Source organism: Pleuronectes platessa, chromosome 6 (assembly GCF_947347685.1).
Source record: "Pleuronectes platessa chromosome 6, fPlePla1.1, whole genome shotgun sequence".
Lineage (NCBI taxonomy): Eukaryota > Metazoa > Chordata > Actinopteri > Pleuronectiformes > Pleuronectidae > Pleuronectes > Pleuronectes platessa.
In genome coordinates, this window is record NC_070631.1 from 9,282,674 (window position 1) to 9,302,259 (window position 19,586).

General features: G+C 45.3%; 2 protein-coding genes across 3 annotated transcripts; one reads left to right on the plus strand and one right to left on the minus strand.

Annotated features, from left to right (window-relative positions):
* Nucleotides 1–578: 578 nt before the first annotated feature.
* Nucleotides 579–13,206, minus strand: tasorb (transcription activation suppressor b). Of its 2 annotated transcripts, none has more exons than XM_053425310.1 (22): nt 12,903–13,206; nt 11,369–11,514; nt 11,091–11,183; nt 10,906–10,978; nt 10,437–10,528; nt 10,221–10,355; nt 9,951–10,075; nt 9,799–9,830; nt 9,286–9,391; nt 8,490–8,593; nt 8,183–8,292; nt 7,724–7,796; nt 7,528–7,602; nt 6,448–7,341; nt 5,492–5,802; nt 4,426–5,382; nt 3,769–3,891; nt 3,355–3,514; nt 3,154–3,262; nt 2,860–3,038; nt 2,536–2,670; nt 579–2,334 (listed from the first exon to the last, which is right to left on the minus strand). In XM_053425310.1, the coding sequence occupies exons 1-22, from the start codon at nt 13,204–13,206 to the stop codon at nt 1,112–1,114; spliced, it is 5,559 nt and encodes a 1,852-aa protein (XP_053281285.1). In that variant the 3' UTR covers nt 579–1,111. The 2 variants fall into 2 exon arrangements, with proteins under 2 accessions (XP_053281285.1, XP_053281286.1); XM_053425311.1 differs by having other exon boundaries at nt 579–2,331; nt 12,903–12,994.
* A 3,235-nt stretch (nt 13,207–16,441) lies between these two features.
* Nucleotides 16,442–18,695, plus strand: LOC128442183 (glucose-induced degradation protein 8-B homolog). Its single transcript, XM_053424494.1, has 5 exons — nt 16,442–16,680; nt 17,028–17,152; nt 17,255–17,451; nt 17,548–17,745; nt 18,270–18,695. Exons 2-5 carry the CDS (start codon nt 17,035–17,037, stop codon nt 18,441–18,443), a joined length of 687 nt encoding a protein of 228 aa, XP_053280469.1. The 5' UTR covers nt 16,442–16,680; nt 17,028–17,034; the 3' UTR covers nt 18,444–18,695.
* Nucleotides 18,696–19,586: the final 891 nt, after the last annotated feature.

Genomic DNA, 19,586 nt, shown 5'->3' on the forward strand with positions numbered 1-19,586 from the left:
GGAAGGCTCTGGAGATTAGTGTTAACCTATTTTCCAAATCAAGAGGAAGTGGCGCCATCTGGTGTTTCTCTCCCTCTGAATCTCCACTGAGATAATGAAACAAAACGACAGACCAGCACAGAGGGGACATCAACCCGCCTAATGATTCTCTCAAGGGTGGTACAGTCGGAGGGCCAGTGGCACTCAGCGTGGAGTTTTGAATGGTTTTAAAGTGTCACGTTCCCTCCTAACTGGTCCCTACACGCAACCGTGCACTGCTGCAGGAAATACATTTAACAGAGTGCGGTGCCTGCTGTCAGTCAGAAAATGAGCTTTTCCCCCAGTATTTAATATTCCGTTTTTAAATATACTTGTCCAGACTTCTGTTTTTTTACTATGTGCACCAAAACAGCTGAAGTTTCTCAGAAAATATGACCCGTTGGTGACTACGACAATATTTTAATTTCCTCAGTTTATGTACTGCATGTTTTGGTTTCCATAATCCCTGTTTTACTACCATTCCAGGTGATGTAATCCATCTTTATACGTAGGGAGCGGAGATAAAATGTGGAGTTTGAGTGAAAGGACAGGAAGACAGGTGCGATTTATATTTTTAATAGGTTTGCTTGACACTGTCATCAAACCTGTCACACAAACGAGATTTGAAATGCTTTAATTTAATAGATTTTTGGACAACCAAATATGTCAAATAAAAAAAAAAGAAAACCAACAGCAAGAGTGAAATTTAATTCACCAGGTTTTTTTTTTTCCTTAAAAAAATATCAGCCTTTCCCCCGTGTTCACAAACCGCTTCAAAACTGGGACAAACAGAAGGAAAAAAAAATATGATAAATTCAGAAGTTGGAAGGCCATAAACATTTGTTGGCAAATATAAATATAGTGGTCTGAACAGGGTCTCAAATAGCTCACAAGGAAAGAGTGTACGTACAGTTTACACGACAGTAGGACACTCGGCACTGCCTGTATCAATTTTTATTAGATGTAGAAAACCAGGAGCCTTATTTACGGATTTAAATCATCGTGTTTATGACAAGGAAATATGTACATTCAGCCAGCTCTATAAGTCTCTGGAGTATGGTGTTTGTGTTGCCCCTCTGGTCATGTTGATTGTCTATTCAGGGGCATAGTTGTGAGAGTATGTGTAGTCCGAGTAGTAATTCTGTGTCCCACCCCTCCCTGCTGGGTAACCCCAAGTGCAGGGACCACCCCCCCGATCGTGTCCTCGTCCAGGACGAGTCCAAAATCCTGGTGGGATTCCTCTCCCTCGATAGCTCCCTAAAGAGCCAGGACCCATTGCACCCCGCATAGGCCCATGGTCCATCTGTCCCGGGTTGCCACCTATACTCCCGTAGCCAACCGCACACATTGGATGTGGAGGCAGCGTAGGTCTGACTACTGACCCCCCCCTGGTGGCGACTGTGGGAATGCCCACAGACGATCCAAGGTTGGCAGTGCAATTCATGTTAGTCCTGTTCCCCTGACTACCAGGGGTGCTGCCTCCATCCCCGCTCTTAGGGAGCCCACTGGGGTCCAACAGTCTCGATGTGACCACACCCTGGGAACTGCCACTCTCGCAAGTGCTAGTCCGTGCAGTGCCCCACACTCCCTCCCCAGGTCCACTGACTGTCCTGTCATGTTGTGAGGGAGTCCCACTAGCATTCTGAGGAATGCCAGCAATGTAAACAGGCTGCGTTGTGTCACTATGTTCTGTGTAAGGGATGGAGGTGGTGTGTGGAGAGTTCCCAGTAGCCCCGCCAGTATCCGAGCCGTACGTGTGACCAAGCATCATGAGGTGAGGTGGAGGGGGAGGTTTGACCTCCATGGGGAGGGATGCCAGGTTGGCAAGAGGTCCTGCTGTGGCCATGAGAGGGGGAGTTGGGACAGTGGCAGGAGCTGTGGCTGGCGTGCGATACTCCTGTTCCTGGGTGCTGCTGCAGGGTGAGGCTGGATAGGCTGGGGAGGCCGCGTAGCTTGAAGAGCCAGTGTAGGAGGACCACGAGGCTGAGGGACACAGGAAGCTCTGGTGGGGATTCACAGGATAACCTCCTGGTGACAAGCTGCCAATGTCTGAAGGGCCTGTACCCATCTGGTTGGTGGCTTTGAACTGAGAGATAGCCGTTTTGAGAGCGCTGTACTCAGACAACGTCGGAGTTCTCTCAGGCGTGACCTGCTGGTCTGGGAGGGGAGGACGAAACTCCTCCATATTTGGTGGGGGCGGCTGCAGTTTCTTCTCTCCTTCCTGGTTCTGCTCTGCAGAATCGTCTATAGTGGGTGGCTCCTCACCATCATCAGAGTCTAATGACATGTCCTCCTCCACACACTCATCGTTCACTACTGCCAGAGCAGGAGTTGGCAGAGAGAGAGGGAAAAGCAGAAAGTAATGCATTATCAGCAAATGCATTAACAGCTTTGTGTTAGAAAAACTCTGCTGCTAACTACATAGGACAGAAGGCAATTCAGCAAAGCAATTACACTACAGCGAAATGTCATGAAATCCAGTGTTTTGTGTTAAGTGCTGCTGCTGATGACACCCACCAGTAGAGGGCGGCGTCGGAAGCTCATTGTGATTGATGGAGCCAATCAGACTGTGGAAACCGCTCATTACATCATCAATGCTGGCAATCACCATTCCATTTCGTGAGAACTGTAGGAACATCTCAAATGGCCTCTCTGTAAAAACACATTACAACAAGAAATACTTTAATATCATATATTACCAGGTATATAATCTATTCAACCAGAATGCATGTGGGGAAAAGACATCTCACTCAACCATCTCAGCAGTAACACACATTTTCTTTTGCTAGCATTAGATGAAGTGTGAGAGGATGAAGTTAACACTGATAAGGATGAAGATACCTGTGAGGAAGATAAGGTGCCGTTGCTGTGTGTGCTGCGCTTGGAGTTTGATCAGACATTCAAGATCAGGAGCCTGACGGGACTGAGTGTCACACTCGTGATAAGGGAGGAACTCCACGAGGTGCTTCTTCTGATAAGCTGTCAGGAGGTTCAGAAGCCCCATGGCGTTGGTGTTTAACCTTTAAGAGAAGCACAAAAGTGGATCCAGACAGTGTAGCGATGTTTCTTCACACCCGCATATGGCCTAGAATCCTTTTCATGTGATAATTCTGGCAAATCTGCAGAGATACTGACCTCCCCAGCTCTTTTAGCTTCTTCTGGGACTTGCAGTGCACCTTCCACTGCCAGGGGTGTTCAGGGGAGCTCTGCTCTTCCAAGAACTTCAGCAGACCATGCAAACGATCTGGAGAAAACACACAAAGTGAGCTCTCAAGTATCATCCGATTAATATTTCCACGGATTGGCCCGGCTCCCGCGAAGAAAAGTAAAGTTTACCCTGCGTGATGAGGTCGGGGTTTAGGACAAACTCGTCGGACACCATGAAGCCTCCAGACACGAAGAGCTCATTGTAAGTGTGATTCTTGACATCATCCAGAGTGTCCACTCCAGCGAAACTCACTGAAGGCAACTTCTTCAAAGACACCAGAGCCGGGATCTAAAGGGGGAAAAGCTTTTATTAGATTTATGTCCCTTTTTTATTCAGATGAACTTGCATTTCATGATTAATATACACCCTGGCACAACATGCAAATGATGCTATGAACAAATTAAACATAGCAAACAGGACAATACCCTGGGGCAGAGGTAACAATTGAATTTAAAAAATGGAAATTTATATGGGATAACTACCAAGGTCTGCCAGTGCCAAGATAATTGAATTACAGACTGGAGAGAAGGTGATCTTCCTACCTTGTGCACATGCGCAGCGATGTCCTCGTTCTGAATGATGATGAGGAGCTTGTCTAAACTGCAGCTGTTTTCCAGAAATGTTTGCGGGCTGCACTCGCTGTTGCCGAGACTTTTCAAGTACTCCTATCGTGCCAGACAGGAGAGATGTAATTGTTAGAGACAGACAGATGAACATGTCCTCCTCTCTTACACGTACAAGTGCTGAGTGACTGACAGATGCAGAGAGACGTAGAGCCCCGAGACACTGAACACATAGTGACAGAGAGGAGCCAGTGTGGCCTTTCACATCTCCCCAGTGTCGACCTGTGTGTTCACTTGGTTACGCAAGTGTGAAATGTAATACCGCAGGATAATGGGAAAGCTCATAGGCTTGAATACTAAAAATAAAATATGATCCCGAATACATTTCTAGATAAGAATAAGAAAGAGAATACGTGCATGGTTAATGGTCAGCAAATGGTGTTTAAACAACTGTATTCACAGAAAATGAGAGGAGAGTCATTTAAACGATCTCATAAAAGCTTAGGTCATTTGTCAAATAAAATTCCCATTTTATGTTCCACAAATGAAGATTTTGTTATTTTATATAAATGTAAATATCTCTGCATGTTTGACCGGGTGAAACAAGCAATTTTAAGACATCATTTAAACCTTTACCTTTATTTCCTTGCACACAGTGCTCTCCTCCCCCTCCTCCTCAGAGTGGATGTAGAATTTCACCGAATTCTTCGTGACGTCCTTAAAGATCTCCACCAGACTGCTGAAAACCTCGGGCTTCAGCTGACCAATGAGGCTGCCAGCAAGCAGGCTTGGGTTTTGAGAGTTGGAATCTGGAGAGTCTGTCGTGATTAGAGAGGGAGAAAAGACTTCTCCCGCCAACTCTGTTGATGCAACTTCTGATTTAGCCTTTGTGGATGCAGGTTCTTTGATAGAGCCAATTTTATCACTGAGGGAGGAGGAGGTGCTCTTTGAAAGGGGGGGCTCTGCTTTAGTTTTGGGAGTCTGGATTGGGGCAGGGGGTGGTGTTGTAAGATTAGACGTTGTCACTGGGGGAGGTGGAGAAGTGACCTTCGAGGGAGCAGGTGGGGCTGGGATCAACTTGTCCATCATCTCACATAGTGCTTTGACGTGTCCCTGAGTGGGGACAGGGGAGACGAAGGGCACGATAAAGTCTGAGAAGCAGCTGTTGGGCGACAAGCAGCCACGTGGAACCAACCGTGGTGGTAGCTGCGAGGTATAGCAGATGTGGTTCGTCTGCATAATGTTCTTAATGGCAGAAGTGAGACTATGAATTTCCTGGTTGAGGATGGTGTCCAGGCTGATGGAGGGCCTGAAGGAAATCTCCTCTACAACTGGTAACGTGGTCCCTGCAGCCGCCTTTTTTACTTCCACAACTGCAGGCGTCTTCAGCTCTGGCTGAATGTCTGTCGCTCTCACAGCCGCTGGCTCAGGCACAGGCTTCTGCCCAGCTAAGGGGGAGAGGTCTGTGTTAACTGGCTGCTTCGAGGTACCTTCATTAACGGGGAGAACCCAGGTCGGGTTATCTGAGGTGTGTGCTTGCTCTGGCAGGGAGCCCGCACTGAATGGACTACCAGGGCTACAGTCCATGTCCTCCTGGGCAGAGAAAACACCAGCATTGGTTATTTTCAGGTCTATGCACGTATTAAATACATGTTGAAATATTCCAAAACAACAGTCTTAGAATCAGCTGTTAACATCTCACCTCTGTGTAGTTTGTTAGCAATGCTGGCTCAAGTTGTTTCCTAAAATCTGGGTCAGGGATAGAAGGCTCCCCGCTGCCCGACCCTGTCGACGGCTCACCGTGGTTGACCTGCACCGGCATCGAACCCTGAGCCACGGCTTTGTTGAGAGTGGCCAGCAGGATCTTGAGGAGGCGCTGGGTCTCGTTGACCGCTGAGGTGTTGGTGTTGCCATGGGCCCTCAGGTCAGTGTCATAGAGGCCCATGCTTTCCATTACAGCCGTCAGATTGTCCCCGTGTCCACCGTCATCTCCCAACTCACCGGCTTGGATGCCTGGTAGGACACAAACAATTCATTTGATTCGTTTAACTCTTAAAAGGAAAAGCCAAGATTTCCTGTTACAAGGTACAAAGACAGTTATGCGATACTGTTCATTTGACAGAGTTAATATACTGCTCGAGGTGCAGACTGACACAAACCTAAATGAATTGATTATTTCAGCTTCTAGTGTACTGCAGCTGTGTGGATAGGCAATAAAACTGCAACCACCTTGACACCAAAGTGTTTAAAATCAAGTAAACAGGTAATTTTACTGTGGTGTAAGCTAATGCAGCAGGCTTATTGATATAGTGCCAATGGGTAGCAGTGTTTGTTTTTTTCGGTGCAACTGAATTACTGAAATTAATCAGTGTTTTGTAACTAATGCAATAATCATTATTGAAAGACAGAGGAAGGTGGAAATTCTTAAAAAACAAAGACTACATCACACTTTTGTGACGACCCCAGAGCCGTGGACTTGTGCGTCTGGTTCTGTCTTCCAGCACCTTTATGAGCTGGATTTGGGGCCATTAAGTTAACTGGGAGCACCTGGCCAGTGCCCCCAGCTCCTCAGACACCAGTGTGCATGATCTCTCTGTTCTGAGCCCACATGCGTCTATGTTAAAATCAAGTTCCACAAACCCCTGTAGCCCCCCTCACCTTGACTGGGCTCCCCGTTGCTCAGCGGATCTGTTCGTTGGTGTTTGTTTATGCCTCCACTCTCATCTCCCTCAAACTTCCTCTTCAAACTGTTGGCGTCCCAGGCCCCGTCCTGTTCCCTCTCCTTCTCAGGATCCTTTATTAGTGCTTTCTTATGAAGCTGAATGAGCTTGAGCAGCTGCTTCATCTTGTGTTTGTCGTACTCACTCTGGGACAACCGTAACCTCTGGGGCTGAGGCTGAGAGTCAACGTGGGGCTTGTGCTGTGACTGGGCTCCGTTCGAATTGGCCAACCCAGGCCGCCGTCTGCTGCTGCTGCTGCTGTCTGGTGGTGGTGGTGGTTTCTCCTGGGCTGGCCTCTCCGGGGGTCTCTCTGCCCTGTCCGAGCCCCTGTCAGAGCCGCCCCAGTCAGACACGGGGCTGTATTCCACTGGGGCTAGAACGGGTGTGGGTGTGGGTGTGGGTGCGGGTATGGATACAGGTACAGGTACAGGGACAGGGACAGGGACGGGTACGGGTACGGGTACAGGGTTTCGTATTCTTTCCATGATGTCCTTTGCCTTGTTCAGGGGTAACATAAAGTTGGCAGGGTTGTGCACATAGGAGCGAAGCACGGCATCCATGTTGAATTTGGGTCTGGGCACCGGAAGCGGGATGGTTCGGTCGTCCACGTTATATTTGTAGTCGGGCAGGACGAACGTCCGCACCGTACCTGAATCAATGCGCGTTAGGTAATCGGTGGCCTGCCGCTCCACCCCGGAGCTGATGTCCTTGCCCGGGTTCGGCCGCAGCTTGAACAGCGAGTAGTGCACAGCGGGGATGAAGGGCTCCACGGAGGACAGGTTGGCTGGCAGAGGATCCTGCGTAAGCCGCTCCTGCTCAAACAGTCTGGATGCTGAAATGAAGGACACGTGTCAGTGGCAAGGTATCCAACTGCATTATAAGTGTTTAGAGACAGGTGCTTAATAAAAGTCATAACAGCAGCTCATGTTTCAATTGAAGATGTTAGGAACTGGTTCCGTTTCATGCAGATGTTTGGAAATGAAGCTGGGTCAGAAAAAGGAGGGAGATTAATACTTACAATGTTTAACAACCGTCCTCGACTCCTGAAAGATGAATAATGCTTGAAGGTTTTTCTCAGTCCGCCCCCACCGCTCTAGAAAAAACAAACAGCACGTTTTCTTTGAAGCTGATCTCTCACTGAAGGCCACAAGGCGTTTGGATGACCCGACAGAGAATCATGATAGGATTAAAAAAAAAAAAAAACATTGAAGTACCTTTGGACTCAACCATCTGAGTTGAAGAGAGCAGGAAGAGGAAGCCCCGGTCAAACAAGGACATCACCAGCACCTGAGTAAGGAGATTAGACACTTCAGACAGAAACTCCAAGGTGTATCATTGTGTGAGTGATCAGAATGTCAGTGTAATGTTTGACAGGTTGGTGTTCATGTGTACGTGTTTCAATCTACTATGACAAAAGACAGTAGGAACGTTTGCTGTTTCCCTTCAGGTTTTTACTACAAAAGCGTAAAAACGAATTTGTGTCAAACAAAATGACACTAAATATTAGAAAAATATGATTATTCTGTCCTTCTCTGAGAGAGAAGTATACTGGACATCCTGCAACGTTGAATTCAGGACTAAGTTAATTTTGTTGATAAGCCGTGAACTGGTTCTGTAATTTTAGGAGTTTAATGTATGATGAACTTGTAGATCACAGGTAATGAGTGACTCACCATCCTGTCACGCTCCAGTTTGTTGACCAGCGCTGCCAGGGTGCCGCTGGTCGGTTTGCCTTTTCCATCTACCACCTCAAACAGGCTGCAGGCCATCCCACACTTCATTACTGCAGACAAATAACAGACGACAACAGTAAATTAGAATCTTGTTAGATTCTCTGTGCTCAGTTTTAGCTGAAATAGTGCAAACTCTTTATCTAGAAAAGCTTTAGAAATTGAGTTTCAAGTTATGGAGTACCGTCCAGATGCCCTGGGCCCTTTTCTATCATTTAATTATAGATATAGACGTGTGGTCTGGACTGACCTTCCCGTGATGCTCTGTAGGTATCCCAAGAAAAGAGCACAGAGGGAATCTTTCGCTTCACCTGCTCAAGCTGCATGCCCCGATTCATCTCCAGCTTCTCAGGCCTGCAGCGGAGCACACACAGATATATCAGAGAGCAAGTCATAATCAATTCCTGAAAAAAAAACTTGTCTGTATTATATATGAGTGCTTTCTATTCTCCCCTTCTCACCGCAACAAGATAAATGTAGTGCTATAGTTCAGAGCATAAGTCTTTTGAGGAAAGAGGTGTCTAATGATTAACGGAAAAATTATAGTACCATGGTGGATGTTTTCTAGAGATGCAAAGAATTATGTGAGACAATAAAGCTGCTTTCTGAGATGCACTGGAGTCTACGGGTCCTTGTGTCTGGAGGAGGTGCCTGAGTGTGTGAACCCAAATGTCCGAGTGAGAGGCTCCGCAGTTTCTACGGACTTTATTCGCCTGACTTCCTAGTTTAAAGTCTGAAGAAAGCCAAAAGAAGTTGATGTGTGGACACAGCAGGAGAACCTCCTCCGCGGGCCACACCGCAAGTGAGTGTTGGGGGGGTTGATGACACTTCTAGCGCGCGACAGACCCAAAAAGGAAAATAACAAAAAGAATACAAATATCTCCCGATGAAAAAGCGTTGGCACACACGAATAAGACACCGAAACAAAAGGTCAATAGAACTTGTGGGATGTGTGAGCTAGTGGCGGTGTTGGGTAAACTCCGTAGCCAATTCCCCCGGATTTCACCCGGAGGTCGTGTCTGAAAACGGTTTCCATGATTACTCACAGTTTGAAAGGAAGGTAGGGCCGCGAAGACGATCGTAAACAGATTGGGAATAACTCCCGACCCTTGTTCAGTAGTGGGCCGCTCCACACGGTGTAGCAGTTCTTCCCTGCAAGAGGGTCGACAGAAAATGTCAAAGGTCAGAGGAAGCATGGCTCAAAACCTTTCATAACCATTGCATAACTCGTAACTACTGCTGGTTTGACACAGGAGAAAATGCTTTTCACACATACTCCTTTTAACCTTTTTGCACTGGCTGTTTCATTGAATTTTGATAATTTTGCATCAGCGTGTTAGCATGCATACCAGGTGCTAAGTTAAAGAAGTAACACTGTGATACTGTTTAACATTTGAGCAGTTATTTAAGATGCAGGTGCCAACCAGCAGGCATGTATTATGCAACTGGTGCGAACAGTGCATTCTACATTTCCTGTTTTACACGGACATGACAACAATTCAGGAACAAAAAGAGATGCTCTTTACATATTTGACAAATACATGAATTTCAAGTTTTACCTTTACTTCCTTCAGGGGAAATCGTGTTAAACCTGTTAAGGAGAGAAAGAAAAAGCCTGTTTATAAACACATAACACAGTTAAGATGTGGCTCACGTCTTTCCAAGCTCTCAACCGCTTGAGCGTTTAAGAATTTCCTGCAGGAACACGTACCTGTGTGCAGTCATAGGAGTCGCAGCAGCCTCTTTGCCTATGTACTTAAAGGAAACCACAGCATAGGGGCACACGTGCCTGGGTCGAGCCTTGATCTCATCAAATGCAAACTCATAAAAATATTGCTAAAACACAGAGAGAGAGAGAGAGAGAGAGAGAGAGAGAGAGAGAGAGAGAGAGAGAGACATCAAAAACAAAGAATTCATAGCTTTTATCAAAATACACACATAGTACATATAATATGCAAATGAAAATGGAAGCAGCGCTTACCTGCGTGAGCTCAAAGGCCCTGTAGGACAGCAGAGATGTTACCCTGTTGGCACTTTTCGACAAGTTACAGTCAAACTTGGGTGTGGGCTCCATTGCATTCTTCGGCATGTTCTCATGGTTGTGCTTTATTCGGCCCTGAGACACAAGACACACGGGGTTGTCTTCAAGTCCCACAAGAAATTAAACTTGTTTACATAATGAAAACGGCAGACGTACCCTCATGACTTTAAAAAGGACCATGTCTCCAGATGAGCCCACTTCAAAAGGGTTGATTTGTAATAAATCGGAATATTTGGAGAGATAAACACCTGCAATGACAAGATAAGAGATAAGACCACGATCGTTAAACTCCATTAAAATACACAGTGAGGTCCAGTAAGGCCTGAGACCATTTCCCATTCACTTGAAAAGGAAAGTGGTCTCAGGACACCACAGCATGTTCACACTCAACTCAAACCATAACAGTATATGTTGATTACTGGTAAAGGATTTTTTATATTGTAGCGAGACTGTAAAGATAAACTGTTTATTTCCTACAGTTGAAAATACTAACTTAACATCTTCAGGTGCAGAAACGAGTAAGGCAGGAAAATATATGATCAAAATATTTTCATGAGAACAGTAGAGATCATCCATCGACTTCTTTTCAAGGTTTCCAACAGCAACATTCAAGGCACCTACTCACCCATTGACGGATTTCCAAGTGTAGTAATCTTGGAGTGTCCAACAGCCAGACCCTTCTCGCAGATCCAATGGAGCTAAACAAACCAGAGAACACACAGAGTTCACTATCCAGTATGTAAAATGTATGTTGTGTCCCTTGTCCATCATCTTTTGAGTACAAGAGAACAGTTTTGCATATGGACTAACCTTTGCCTTGTCTGGAAACAGGAAGCAGTACGACTCGGTCAATTCTTGTTCTGTCCGCCCCTCCTGCTTCATCTCTCGCCGCTTCTCGATGAACTGGCACACGAAGAGCAAAGAAAGTCAATGAGACACAGCAGGTCTGAAGCTCACAAGGTCTAAGCACGTACATGCATGACTCTAGTCCACTACGCAACTTGGAAGACCTCAAGCTGAAAACACTAAGTGGAAGCAGCTGAAATGCTCGTGTTGACATTGAGGGGTACAGGGAGACATTGACCCACCTCCTTCTCCAGCAGTTCATTGTAGACCATCCTGGCCTTGGAGTAGGAGAAGGTTGATCGTGACGATGAGTCCAAGTAAAACGAGGATAGAATCTTCACGAGGTCCTCGAACTCCCGACTGTCCGGCCGCAGAAAGTTGTACAGGCCTGCGAAGAGGGGGGGGGGGAGATCGGTGGGTTAGCATCTGTATCTTAGACACTTGTGCATGTGCAAAGTTTACCAGCAGGGGCCGGCCCCGGCATCAGGCAAATAATAACACTCTTCTCTCAGTTATAAGGGGATCCTGCATGAAGATATCAAGCTTATAATAGATGGTTCTTTCTCTGACAGATAGAGGACACACATGTTCTGTGTTTCAGCTTAACAATTGAGTTTTACAATTTTGTAGGAAGAAAATATGAGGTGCAAGAGGAAGTGGTGGGAGCTGGGCTGAATTCACGTCCTCTCAGCTCAGTATAGCTGCAAAGAACCAGGGGCAATCTGACGTTTAACTTGTTTCTTATCGGACTAAAGCCGGATCATCACAGCAGCACAAAGTTATAAAGAGTGTAAAAACACTGATGGACCACAGGGACCAGGAGTCCCTCACAACAACAAACCTCCGCCAATGTGACCGAGCCTCGGATGTGCCTTTATTTACATGAGGTTTTAGTTTCTCAATCAAATCACATGCAAAGAAATGAAGCCATCTCTTTCGGACACCTGGGTGTAGTGTTGTCGGCCTCGAGCTGTGGTGCAACTTAAGAGTAAACCTCTCAGGTGACAAACCAGAGACACACAGCCAGGTCTGTCTCACACTCTACAACTCGGTGCATTACACCTGCTGCTGGCCGAGCTGCCCACCCACTGTCCTCCCATCTCATCTCAACCCTAAAGTGAATGGGGACTGATGGGGAACAGGGAGGCTTGTGACAACTGCTATGCAACCCGGCACTTTGCTGATGGTACTTCTCCCTCTCCGAGAGTCAGTGGAGGAGGCAGCAGAGAGAAGTGCATTGTGGGATGCTGAGGTGAGGGGCTCTCTTGATGCCTGGGACATCGGGCAGGGACAGGTGGTGGACAGCTGAAGTTTGAGTTTGCATTAAACATGTCGTGGTACAGTGAAAACGTGTTCTAACGGGCACGTGTTGTGGATGAATCCATGCCCTTCACTGAGGTCAATGACACCCACACATGAAGTCAGGTGATGCCTGCTGCACAACTCCTTCCTCCGGCAGCAGCTCGGCCGGATCACGGTCCAGTGAGGAGGTGGAGGAACCAGATCATGTGAGCTTTCACCCGGTCACTTGGGGACATGAGCACCCTATGTCTGCTGGATCTTCTCCCGCTACATCAACACCAACAACACTGTCCCCTGAGCTCCACCCGCGTGACGCTAATCTAATCCCGGGCTCAAAACACCGCTGGACGTTGGGCTCAAATCTAATAAAGCAGCACCGGGGGCCAGCTAGCTAACAGGTTAGCAACATGCAGCAGCAGAATTCTGAACAGACAGTACGGGCTCTGTTGAGGAGAGCAGCGACATGGGCACCACCTTTCCGTTCTCTCGCCTTCCTCGGGATCTGGAAATTCCTCCGTGGCAGCTCCTCGCTCGGTCGCGGGCCCGTCGAGGGAGAGCCGCTGAAGCTCCGGGCGTCCGTCGGCGCGTTCCTCCGCCGCTCAGGGGCTTCTTGCTCGGGCATTACAACGTCTCCACATCCAGCCTGTACGCCATTTTGGTTGGCCGGGGCCGAGGTGGCGGCTGAATTCTTCTGGGGCTCGCCGCCGTCCGGGTGGCGCCCGGCGGCCCCGGCGCGGTCCGGGTCCCTCCTCCCCGCCGCGCTGGGGTTCAGGGCCATGTTCGGGGCACCGTGCACGTCTCACGGGCGATGTAGCACCAACAATCGCAGCGTCGCTTCACACACACACACTCCTCCTCACCCAGCCTCCGCCATTGTGAAAATGACGTACACGTTCTTCTCCACCACTGCAAAACGCTGCCGTCACTATGTTTACATACGAGAGAATCCGCGCCACCCAGCGGCCCAGACGGGTACTGCGTTCACTGGAGCAGTGTGGTGGGTTATTATGACCATGTGGTGCCTGGTGCAAACAGCCATGACATCACAGGTAGAGGAAGTTAAAACTACTGAACTACATCATGATAGAATAACATGTATAATGCAGCCAGTTCAAATCCTGCTGTGACTGCCCTTATTTTACACAAGTACTCTACATGTTGGAATCTTATTCTATATGTATCATATATCTATTTGTAAAACTCTACCTTGAGGGCCATGTTACTCAGAAGACAAGGAGCTGACAAGTTACAGTCACATTGTGAAATATAAAATCGTAGTAATGTAGTATATTCTCAAAAATCGTGGAATTTCAATGTAATAGCTAGACTAAAGACTTATAAATGAGGTTTAAAACAATAATAATATCGTGATGTAAGTGTCCCTGTAGCTAGGCATAGTAGAATTTATATATTTTTAAGTATATTATTGAGAGGAATAAAGTACACAAGTCATGTACATGGACACACAACAGTCAAACAAGATACTTTTTGTGTCCCTCTGTCTGTTAAAACTGTAAATATGTGTTTTGTTTTGTTTACATGTGATCAACCCTGTTGAAAGCATCCACCTCCCTGTAGCATAGGTATAATCCTCCAGCCTCGTGGGGAAGAGGAGGAAAGTTGATGAAACACTTGTGTTGACAGTTTAAAAAAATAAAGTTATGACAGATCTGTTGCCACTGTTTCTGCCCCTCCGAGGTTTCCTTAAGTTTGGTGCAGAGGAACCATGCTCAGTGTAGTCGAGCATGATGTGAACCACCCGATCAGGTGAAGTTATCTCCTCTCAGAACTGAAAGACACAGACAGAGACACAGGCCAAACCTTGAAAGAAGGTCATACTCGCCCCAGGGAGCATAATCATGGGAACTACCAATGGGACAGTCCATCACAGGTAGAGGAAGTTAAAACTACTGAACTACATCATGATAGAATAACATGTATAATGCAGCCAGTTCAAATCCTGCTGTGACTGCCCTTATTTTACACAAGTACTCTACATGTTGAAATCTTATTCTATATGTATCATATATCTATTTGTAAAACTCATCCTTGAGGGCCATGTTACTCAGAAGACAAGGAGCTGACAAGTTACAGTCACATTGTGAAATATAAAATCGTAGGGAAGGTAGGGAGATGCAAATTCCACTAATGTAATACTCCAGTTTACCACTAGGTGAAGACAAACAGACAGAAACGAATCCTGCATTGTGAAATAAGTTGGATACTGTTTTTGTACTTTCATTTATCTTTTTAATATAACACATCAATCAATTGATGTAGTGTATTCTCAAAAATCGTGGAATTTAAATGTAATAGCTAGACTAAAGACTTATAAATGAGGTTTAAAACAATAATAATATCGTGATGTAATTGTCCCTGTAGCTAGGCATAGTAGAATTTATATATTTTTAAGTATATTATTGAGAGGAATAAAATACACAAGTCATGTACATGGACACACAACAGTCAAACAAGATACTTTTTGTGTCCCTCTGTCTGTTAAAACTGTAAATATGTGTTTTGTTTTGTGTACATGTGATCAACACTGTTGTAAGTATCCACCTCCCTGTAGCATAGGTATAATCCTCCAGCCTCGTGGGGAAGAGGAGGAAAGTTGATGAACCGCTTTTGTTGACAGTTTTAAAAAATAAAGTTATGACAGATCTGTTGCCACTGTTTCTGCCCCTCCGAGGTTTCCTTAAGTTTGGCGCAGAGGGACCATGCAGTGTAGTCGAGCATGATGTGAACCACCCGATCAGTTAAAGTTATCTCCTCTCAGAACTGAAAGACACAGACAGAGACACAGGCCAAACCTTGAAAGAAGGTCATACTCGCCCCAGGGAGCATAATCATGGGAACTACCAATGGGACAGTCCATGCTGCGTTTAGCATCATAATCATGTTTCTGAAACATTCTTCATGTCGGTTACATTTTCCCCAAACTTCAGCAATGTCTAGATCAGTTCATAGTCGTCCTCTCCAAAAGCCCCCTGCAAACAGTTGATAGGATCCTGGATCACTACTGCCCCAGCATCTAATAGCAGATGGTAAAAGAGGTTGGACCTGCACTCATCATCATACTTGTGTGCACCCTTGGGTATAATGGTATAATCCACACAATGGGCATGTCCGAACCAGCAGCTGCAGAACGGAGAGGACCTGTCAAAGAGGAGTCCTTGTTTAATAATGCAACAGTGGTGCAAAGTTCAAACTGTTTGTTGGCACTGTTGTGTACGAAGATGAAATCTAGTGTCATAAAAAACCACCAAACTGTATTTATTGACATTTTTGTTAAAGATTTAAATGTGAAGTAAAGCAGTATGTTTTGTAAGTATTTACTATATTAATGTCTGACTATAACAAACAGTGATGGAAAGTCAATAGAGCCGGTTGAGAACAGGTTTTCTTTTTGTGAGTTCTAGTGAAGCCTTGCAAAATGTCGATCATTCATCAGAGTGAGCTGCGACAAAAAGAAGAGAAGATGTTAAACTACTACGTTTTGGACAGATAGTGTTTTCTCACAGTTCAGCTTTACAAGGTCATTCCCATCATCTTCCCAGTTACATTCAGTCCTTTCTCTCTAATCCTGAAAAAGCAGAAACAAGGAAGCAGGTTTCACATCAGAGGGATTTTTTTATTGAGTAACCACATTATAAAATGAGCAAACATCTCAATATGTAAATGTCCATAACACATACCCTTTGTAAGACAAGAGATAAATATGTGTGAATAAGGATTCAGTTATAAGTTATAACGTTTACTTCCTGCCAGTTTATTGCGGTGCAATCAAACATAAATCACCTTTAGAAAATAATTATAACACAAAAGCAGCTGTTGAAAATAAAACAAAACAAGAAGAATTGAAATTTCGACATAACATCAAGGGAATTTCATGGTTACACAATTCTTTAAATGAACTCTAGGGGCAGTAGTGAGTCGGAAGTTTGGTTTGACGTACCGGTGTTGTGGTGATGTTTGTATCCCCTTAAGAGTATGTGTCTCCAATATTCACCTGAACCCAGCACATAGATAGACGGTACCACCCGCGAACACAACATTCACCACCGAGGGGGGGCGCTATCAAACAGACACTAGTTGTGGAGAACTGGGAACACAATTCGACGTGACACCGGAAGTAGACAGGAGGAAGCGGAAGAACAACAACAAGAATTAGAAGAAGAACAAGAAGAAGAAGAGGCTAACCTCCGCTAGCTAGCTAGCTACTGCTGGGAAGTAGCGACAAAATCTCCAGGTATTGTGAACTAAGTGTCGCTTCTATTGGGGTGAGGTTGTAGATTCAACACAATGAAAGACAATGGAACAGAATAGTGTTTGTTCCGGGCGCGTGTGTTCGATTTAAATACTCGCAAAGTCGAAAGTTGTCTTTGTTTTCATCCGTGTTGACGAAAATCAGGCTTCAATGTTGTGTTTATATTCGAAGGCCCCAGATATTGTGACTTTGATTTCCGGTGTCGCGGTTGCTGTCAAACTGAAGAATACATCACCCACACTGTTGTGACGTTGTGAAGTTGTTCTTGTTCGTGAGCTATAAAATGATAACTTGTGACGTGACAACGAAGCTAATCTCCTCTGCTCCAGGGTCACGATGAGTTATCCAGAGAAGCAGGACGAAATAACGAGGGACGAGTGGATGGATAAACTCAACAATGTCCACATCCAGAGAGCCGACATGAACCGGCTCATCATGAACTACCTGGTGACAGGTGAACAAGCTTTTTTTTTCCATATGCAGAGCAGTTCTGTGTGATGGCTGAATGTGGAATATGCAGGGTTCTTTTCTAAATCCACGGTTTCTGTTCAAACAGAGGGCTTCAAAGAGGCAGCAGAGAAATTCCGGATGGAGTCCGGGATCGAGCCCAGTGTCGATCTGGATTCTCTCGATGAACGGATTAAAATCCGAGAGATGATCCTGAAGGGACAGATCCAGGACGCCATCGCGCTGATCAACAGTCTGCACCCGGAGCTGCTGGATACGAACCGTTACCTCTACTTTCACCTACAGGTAAAAATCAAGTGCATGTCATTCACCTGCATGTATCGCTCAGTCTGTTTCTTTTCACTCACCGTTGCAGTCATGTTTTTGGTTTCACGTTCACAGCAGCAGCATCTGATCGAGCTGATTCGTCTGAGGGAGACCGAAGCTGCTCTCGAGTTCGCCCAGGCTCAGTTAGCGGAGCAGGGGGAGGAGAGCCGAGAGTGTCTGACGGAGATGGAGAGGACACTGGCCCTGCTGGCGTTCGACAACCCGGAGGAGTCCCCATTCGGAGATCTGCTGAATATGATGCAGAGACAGAAGGTGAGGTCAAAGCATGTTGTTAAAGCGATGATAGTGTTTATGTGCTGGCTGAAGAGCCAAATACTTGTTTTTGATCAAGTTGTTAATCTTTAGTTACTGGCTGTGGCCTTTTTCTGCAGCATGAAGACGGGACTATCTTGTTATTAGAGCTGCACCTATAGATTATTATTTTATGGATTTATCAAGTAATCAAACGATAGATTTTTCGATAAATCGAATGGTTATTTGTTATTACTCAATTAATATAATAATGTATTCATCAAAAATGTATTTAAAAAACTTCTGTAATATATATTTCGATTGTTATTTAATCATCTTCTCTTAGACAGAAACCATTGTGGGATAATATATCGAATTTAGAACTGTAGAAGTTTTATGGCCCAAACCAGGGGCTGAAGATCAGAATGTTTAGGTCTGGGCTTCCTCTCATGAACCCAAATAAAAGTGCAACATATTCTATACGATCCACTGTTAGGTAGAGAACGTATTCGAAGCAGTTACATGTACATGCGTTTGTCTTTCAGGTGTGGAGTGAAGTAAATCAGTGTGTACTCGACTATGAAAACAGGGAGTCAACCCCCAAGCTGGCCAAGCTCCTGAAACTCCTGCTGTGGGCTCAAAACGAACTTGACCAAAAGAAAGTGAAGTATCCGAAAATGACAGACCTCAGCAAGGGAACAATCGAAGACCCCAAATAAGGACCCGCAGAGAAAACATACCACCGCATGATATAACGGACACATTTCCTTTACCTATTTATACCCCGACAAACCGACTCGTAGAGTACAACCTTTTCTTTTTGTAAGGGTTGCTTTTTGATACTTAAGTAAGGTAGAATGTGCAAACTGGAGTAATGGCATTTTAAGAGGAACTCTCACACTAAAATAACCCACATACCATTATTCTGCTTGGTATTTAAATATCTGTTTAAATAAAATTGGTTTATCTCAGTTACACTAGGTTTTTCTGTCTGTTGGCAGGGAAAGTTGTTTGCATAGGAGGGTGTGAATAAAGCCTAAATTAGGCTGTCACGTTCTGTGTGTGACCACTTAGAGGAGGGGTTGATGTTCAGGGGGAGAGTGGGCGGCTCAGTGTGCACTGCCTCAAATAAACGTTTTCCTTACAAAAAACCATCCACATTTCAGCGAGTAGTCTGTCAGCTTGTGCTCTTCTGTTACAGGAACAGCCAAAGCAAGATACTTTGGATGTTTCAAGCTACTGTGACATTGAAAAAGGAAATTTCCTAGATTCATATTTCATTATTGCTTAAAACCTTATGAAAAGATGCAGATAAGAACGGAGAAAACATCAAGCTGTACATCATAGTAGCAGTAATCAGGTGGGACAAGGCAAGATTCCTGGGAAGCTGTAAACTCTGCAGCATTCTGCGACTGTGCGGGCTTCAGGGCGACCTCGGTTTCATATTGTTGTCAAACATCACAAGCGATATTCAAAAATGTGAATGGTGATAAATCTATGTACTCAGACATGGAGATACCTTTACTGATGCATTATTTACATGTATGGAATAAGTAGCTCTTTTGCAAAAATTTGATGTGCTTTTTTTTTTTTTTGCTGGTATATTATTTTGCAATAAAAGTGAATTTTTAAACTGGACCGGGCATCAAGAGCGTGTTGTTGCTCTGAAGTTTACTCATTTCCCTCGGGTTCTGCACTATGTACAGATTGGAAGTTTGTATTCAAGCACTTGGTTTCGATTTCTCATCGCAAAGTTAGATAAAAAACTTATATCTGAACTATACAGATCATGACTTCCAAAAACCATGATCAGTGCCATGTTAATGATTGAAATACTCTGTTACCTAAGCAGTGTGACCAGC

Coding starts and splice junctions, on each gene's coding strand:
- tasorb (XM_053425310.1), bottom strand. CDS start 13,206: ATGGCCCTGAACCCCAGCGCGGCGGGGAGGAGGGACCCGGACCGCGCC. Junction 5,383..5,491: donor TGCTAACAAACTACACAGAG/GTGAGATGTTAA, acceptor TTCTCTGCCCAG/GAGGACATGGACTGTAGCCC. Junction 3,039..3,153: donor AAGCTAAAAGAGCTGGGGAG/GTCAGTATCTCT, acceptor CTTCTCTTAAAG/GTTAAACACCAACGCCATGG.
- LOC128442183 (XM_053424494.1), top strand. CDS start 17,035: ATGAGTTATCCAGAGAAGCAGGACGAAATAACGAGGGACGAGTGGATG. Junction 17,153..17,254: donor CATGAACTACCTGGTGACAG/GTGAACAAGCTT, acceptor CTGTTCAAACAG/AGGGCTTCAAAGAGGCAGCA. Junction 17,452..17,547: donor ACCTCTACTTTCACCTACAG/GTAAAAATCAAG, acceptor TCACGTTCACAG/CAGCAGCATCTGATCGAGCT.